The 6,577-nt window shown below is 51.2% G+C and overlaps 1 protein-coding gene across 1 annotated transcript in view; it reads right to left on the bottom strand.

The window, feature by feature from the left end:
* The window catches only part of LOC107157462 (long-chain-fatty-acid--CoA ligase ACSBG2-like), a 22,900-nt gene that overhangs the window by 6,514 nt on the left and 9,809 nt on the right, over positions 1-6,577 (bottom strand). Inside the window, 6 exon segments of the mRNA XM_048812630.1 lie at positions 32-157; positions 159-245; positions 323-504; positions 4,203-4,334; positions 4,336-4,380; positions 6,132-6,281. Of these exon segments, the coding sequence (XP_048668587.1) occupies positions 32-157; positions 159-245; positions 323-504; positions 4,203-4,334; positions 4,336-4,380; positions 6,132-6,281 (722 nt within the window).

The raw sequence follows: 6,577 nt of genomic DNA, 5'->3' as shown, positions 1-6,577 counted from the left end.
CCTGCCCCTGCCCCCGCCCGGGCCTGCCCACCTCAGGATCCGGTAGTCGCTGTGGGTGGAGATGGAGTGGGGCCCCGAGCTCTCGCTCAGGCCGTAGATCTCGCCTATGGGGATGTCCAGGCTCAGGAAGAACTCGGAGGTGCTCTCGGTGAGCGGCGTGGCAGTGCTCGAGGCCCAGGGAGCGGCGGACCCTGCTGTACACCAGCGCCTTGGCCATGTGGTAGCCCAGCGGGAGGTCGCGTTTCCTGGTGGCCAAGGACATCCTGGAGCCGGGTGGGCGGGAAGGCTGGGCTGCCCCGCCCGGGCCCGGGCCGCCACCTACCCCAGCATCCGTTTGGTGTTGACCTTCAGGCCCGTGTCTTTTGCCCACGTAAACGCCTTCTTCCTCAAGCTCGAGGCCTTGGCCAGGTTTTCCTTGATGGTGTCATGCATCTTCTCCCAGATGCGGGGCACCCCCAGGAAGATGGTGGGCTTTATCTCCTTCAGGGTGTGCACCAGTGTGCCCTGCGCAGGACTGACGGGCAGGTCCGGTCGGGGCACGTCCGCAGTGCCTTGGGGGGACCTGAGCCGGGGTGTGGCACAGCCTGAGGACCTTCCCCTCGCGGATTGGACAGCCGAGTCCCACGGGAGCTCATGCTCTCCAGGGCTTGGATATGGCACCCACCCCGGGAAGATGCTTGGAAGTGAGCCGAGGGATTTAGCTGAATGAAAGACTTGGATACACAGAGAAAGGCAAACAAGATGTGATTTGTGGCATAATGGAAACAATTTGCATGTTAAGCAAGTGAGATCAGCTAAAGAAATTGCCCAAGCTTGTAATGGGATAGTATGCAACTGTGAAAAAAAATAATAATAAAAAGAAGCAAGATTCACCTCCCAACTGATCTTTTGATCCCCGCAATCCCTGTCCAAATCCATGCAGGAGGTCATGTACAAATCAACAGGCCAATCTTACGTTTCACATAGAAATGCCGAGGCTTCCAACAGGCAAAGCAATTTGGGAGAAGAACAAAATCAGAGGCTCCTACCTAGTTTTAAAACTTACTATAAAATAGGCTAATCCACTGTGCAGGCTTACCCAGAACTGAGGGGGTTCCAGAAATGCATGACTTTCAGTTTAAAAAGTGGGGAATCCCCAGGCACACTGGGACAGGTCGATCACCCTGATACAAAGTGCCATGACCAAGGCAGTGTGGTTTTGGCCTAAGGATGGCCGTGCTGCTCAAGGGAACAGAGAAGAAGTCCCCCAAGAAACCTTCCATTTGTAAACAACCGATTTTCAATAACGTGCCGAGGACTGCAGGGCAGAGAGAGGGACTCCACACAGTGAACAAGGGGCTCCGCTTGGCAACACTAAAACTGAAATGGGCATCGCCCTAAAGTGGAAGTGATAAAACAAAATCCTTCTAGAGGAAAAGAGAAGAAAATCTCTGTGATGTTAGCGTGGGCCAAGATTTCCTAGATACGAGAACAAAAGCATGAAAGGGGGAACCCATAAGTGGGTCTCATTCAAGTTAAACACTTGACACTCTTCAAAAGACTATGACGAAAACAGAGATACACACCACAGGACCAGGAGAGCACCTGTGAGTCTTCTATTTGATAAAGAATTCATGGGGGGGAGTGCTCAGTGGTAGAGCGCTGGTCCAGCACAGGTGAGGCTCTGGGTTTGATCCTCAGCACTGCATAAAAGTAAATAAAATAAAGGTATTGTGTAATTACAACGAAAATTTTTAAAAATCATAACCAGAATATGTAAAGCACTCTTAAAATCAACACTAAGGTTAAATATCCAACCAAAATTTAAAATGCAAAAGATTCAAACAGACATTTCTCCAAAGAAGATATACAAATAGCCAATAAACACAGGGAAAGATCTTACCATCACTGGCCATTAGGGAAGTGCAAATTAAAGTAATAAGGCACCACGTTGTACCCATTAGAATGGCCATAAAGTAATTTTAAGTGGATACGTGCTCTGGGCACCCATGGAGAAACCAGAACCTTCATACACCCCCGGGGATGTGAAGTGCTGCAGCTATTGTGAAACACAAGGCAGATTCTTAAACCTCAAGACCCCTCAGCACAACTCTGATTGACAATTAAAAATTCTGACACTATTAGGGATTGATAAGGATGTGGGAAGATGGAACTTCTTGGATCCAGTAGGTGACTGTGTATACTTTATGCATTCAGTTAAAAAAATAAAAAAGCATGCCTTATTGAGTAACTGCAGTGGCTTAAGCACCAAACAGAGGGGACAGGAGAGTGACTGAGAGACCGAGGAAACAGTCAAGCAAAGAATTAAGTGACAGGGAGAGTCAGCCACTCACAGAACAGGAGAAGGCCCTTCCAGAAGGCAGAACAAAGGCCCAGGATTTAGCTGCTTGATTGAGAGTGTGGGGGAGAATAATGCCTTCCCCCCAAATATGTCCTCCTCACCCTAACTCCCAGAACTGGTGATGACCATGTCTTTGGGGACAGAAGGGTCTTTGCAGATGTGGTTGAGTTGAAGGGTTGTTGAGTTGAGGGGTTGAACCCAAGCTCCCTCATCACTGAGCTACACCTCCAGATCTCTAGTCTTTTTTTTTTTAATTGAGTCAGGGTCTTGCTCAGTTTCTGAGGCTACCCTTGAACTTGAGATCCTTGTGTCTCAGCCTCCCAAGTTCCTAGGATTACAGGTATGGGCCACCAAGCCCAGCAAAGTTGAGAATCTTGAGATGGGGACATTTCCTGAATCATCCAGGCAGCCCAGTGTCATCCAAGGTCCTTGCAAGGGGCAATCAGGAGGCCAGAGTCAGGGACATCTGATGATGGAAGCAAACTGTGGAGGAGGGTTGAGAGTGGAAGGCACTGCACTGCTGGCTCAGCAGGTGGAGGGAGAGGCCACCCTGAGGACCGCGGGAGGCCCCTAGAAGCTGGGAGAGGAAGGAAGGAAATGGATGCTCCCCAAGACCTCCCAGACAGAACCAGCCCCGAGGACACCGAGAGAGAGGCATTTTGGACGTCCGACCTCCAGAGCTATGACATCATAAAAGTGTGCCTTGCTAAGCCACTAACTGTGCGGTCATCGATGTGGCCGTACCAGGGAGCTCACGGGGCAGCAGGGGCCGGTGGAACTCCAGAGTTCTCTTCTGGCTTTGTTATGTTTGCGAAGTCCAGACATAAAAGAAATCAAAATTCCTCTCACAGAATTACTCTGAAAAAGCTACCATGGGCGATCTCCAGCCACATGAAGGAATATCCAAAAACACGACACAGTGACCCTGGAAAACAGACCACAGTGTGGGGGAAGGGATAGCCCTGCATGGTGGCTTGTACAAGGTGCGTGGGTGTTCTAGCCTGGTCCCCACAGTGCACGGTGTCTTCTTTTCTGGAGAGGAGCCCTTACTCAGAAAGGCCTGGCAAGTTGTGCTCCCCTGTGGTGCGTGAGCCTACAACCAGTGACTATCTGAGACATAGACACCAGTCTTCCTGGCCCAAGTGGAGCAACTCTGTGGTGCATTCATGTCTTAGGGCTTCCCGTGGATTGAAGGAGGTTTTAGTCCAGCCAAACCGACATCCTTTCTTGGCTTCTTCCCCTGACCTTCTCTGCTCCTCTCCTTTCACTTGAGAGCTTCCTCTCAATAAATCACAAAAATACCCATCTCAGATTTTGCTTCTATGTGGTCCAACCTAGGACAACAGCCGTCCAGATTAGAGCTAAGAATTGAAGGGAAGAAAGGCAACGGATATTTGACCATTTGAAAAATGCCAATGAACACGGGCTGGATCAAATGGAGCGACTGGACTGGTGTGCAAAAATGTCACCAAATTGGAAAAGAAAAGCAAGTATTAACTCTAGAAAAACCAAAAAGTTGTACCCGACAGGGAAACATAACCATATAGTGAAGTGCTGGGCTAAACTGGTAAGAATGATTGACCCTGAGAGGATGGGAAGGGAGATGTGTGGAAACGGGGGAGAAAAGGAAGTAAATTTTTACTTACCACAGTGGAAAGGTAATTGATGATATTTAAAATTCAATAAATCAAGAAAAGATGGTATCACATATTCAAGGAATCTTGGAGCAGAAGACAAGGACTAAGGAAAAAGCCTCATAGACCTAGAGCTTAGCAGGACACCTGTTCCCTGGAGGGACAGCCCTCCACCCCTGGGGCCGCCCGGAGGATGCCGTGGGGCCCAGGTCCTCACCCAGCCTTACCTTGAGCGCATCTGATTCAGCAAAGTAAATGACAGCGCCGATCTTTATGGGTACCCACATGTCCATCATCTGCGCTGCAATATGGCTGAGGGGCAGGTAGCTGACCACCACCTCCTGATGCTCGGGGGGTTGCCGTCAGCTCCAGGTCCCTCACCACTGCTCCAGCCATCCACGTGATCTAGAACACAAGAGACGCCCACAGGCCCTCACCTCCCCAGGCCCTCACCTCCCCAGGGCCTCACCTCCCCAGGGCCTCACCTCCCCGAGGGCCTGCTGTGCTCACAAAGCCATGCTCTGCAGCTCCAAGCTGCCCCTCGGCCCTGCTCCCAACACCTGGGGTCCGTGGCTCCCTGTTCCCCAGCCCGTCTCACAGATGGGGAGCAGCAGCACAGGGCAGTGCCACTAGCAATGTGTGAGTGTGCCTTTCTCCCTACGACCTCACCAACATATGTTGTTACTTCTACTCTTGATGATTGCCATTCTGGCTGGGATGACCTGGAGTCTCAGTGTAGTTTTAATTTGCATTTCTCTAATTGCTAGAGATGTTGAACTTTTTTTTATACATTTGTTGACCATTTGTATTTGTTCTTCTGTGAAGTGTTTATTCAGTTCTTTTGCCCATCTATTAATTGGGTTATTTATTTGTGTGTGTAATTATTATTATTATTATTATTTTAGTTTTTTGTGTATCCTGGAGATTAACGCTCTGAGGTGCAAGTGGCTAAGATTTTTTTCCCATTCTGTAGGCTTTCCATGTTTTTGACTATTTCCTTTGCTGTGAAGAAGCTTTTTAGCTTGATACAATTCCATTTACTGATTCTTGGTTCTTTCTTGTGCTTTAGTAGTCTTGTTGGGGAATTTGGTTCCTAAGCCGACAAGATGGAGATTTGGTCCTACTTTTTCTTCTAGTAGGCACAGGGTCTCTGGTCTAATGACGAGGTCCTTGAATCTCATGCTTATTATAAAACAATAGAACCAAACAGGCTACCCACGATCCCATCACACAAATACGCCAACAGTGAGCGGACTGGTGCTTTCCCATTTCCAGGGCATACCTTCAAGTAAAGTTTTAGAGTGTCTACAATTTCGCTATCTGTATTTCTCAATGTTGTCATAAATCTACGGGGAACAGTTACTGTGCTAATCTAGCCACGTGGACCTCGCAGCTGTCCCTCCAACTCACCAGGCCTGCTTCAGCCTCAGGGCCTTTGCACTGGCCATTCCCTCTTCCTGGAATGCTCTTCCTCTGGCTTTCCCCCCCTCACCTACTCCCACGGTGGGCTGCTGCTTGAATATTTGGCGTGGCTCAAATGTCACCTCCTTAGAGGGGCCACCTTACACGGCTGCGGTTGAAGGTGTTATGGTCTGAGTCTTAGCACAGCCTGTGTTTGCCTGTTCACCTCCCGTCTGTCTTCCTGGGATCCAGCATTGGGTCTGGCTTGTTCACTGCGGTATCCCCAGCCCTGGAACGTCCCCACCACGGTGTGTGCCTGACAGCTGTTGCTGGGCGAGTGGACGGGAGAGAGGATGGCCGAGTCCAACGCGTGGAGCATTTGGCCCCAGATATGTGCTCGGGATTAGTCCATCTCCGAGGGGGTCCGAGGGGGTCCGGAACCACCCGCTGTGGCCATGGGGGGGGGGCACTGCGGAGGTTTCTCCAGCCAACCCCGCTTGCCGGGAGCGGACACGCCCTGCTCTCCCGTGCTCTCATTTAGAAAATAGAATCCACCGGTTTTAGCTCTCTACGAACAACAGCCCCCGGTGGAAATGCTCCCATCCCGCAGATGAGGAAACCGAGGCTTGGGTCCCAGACGGCCCGCCGGAGACTGCAGAGTCAGGCCTCGGACAGGTCTGCCCTGAAGCCCTGTCTCACCCCCGCTCGGAGCACCCACCCCGCCCGCCGCCCACAGCCAAGGGCTTGGCGCTTACGTTGTCGTGACTGAGCATGACGCCCTTGGGGAGGCCGACGGTCCCCGAGGTGTAGATGATGACCGCACACTGATGAGCTTTCTGGGTCTTGATGATCTGGTCCAACTGGGTGTCAGGAATGCTGTTGCCAAGTTCCATGAAGTCATGCCACTGTGGGTGGACAAGACAGCCGAGGCCATCAAGGGGCCACTGCCATCGAGGGACCACTGTTTTGTTACAGCAACGGGGGGCCGCCAGCTCTGGGGGACCCACCCACTGGCTGGCCCCCGCCAAGGTGGGGCCTTTGAAAGCTCTGCGCTTCCCAGTGCCGTCCCCTCTTTGGGCCTCAGTTTCCTCATTTGTGAAATGGGAATGATTTCAGGACCCATTCCTGCGGAGGTTCCCAGCGGTAACAGAATCCATTCATGGAGGAAGAGGAGAAGGAGGAGGAGGAGGAGGAGGAGGAG

The sequence above is a fragment of the Marmota marmota genome, unplaced genomic scaffold (assembly GCF_001458135.2).
Source record: "Marmota marmota marmota unplaced genomic scaffold, marMar, whole genome shotgun sequence".
NCBI classification, from domain to species: domain Eukaryota; kingdom Metazoa; phylum Chordata; class Mammalia; order Rodentia; family Sciuridae; genus Marmota; species Marmota marmota.
This window is presented reverse-complemented; position numbering and strand designations above follow the sequence as displayed.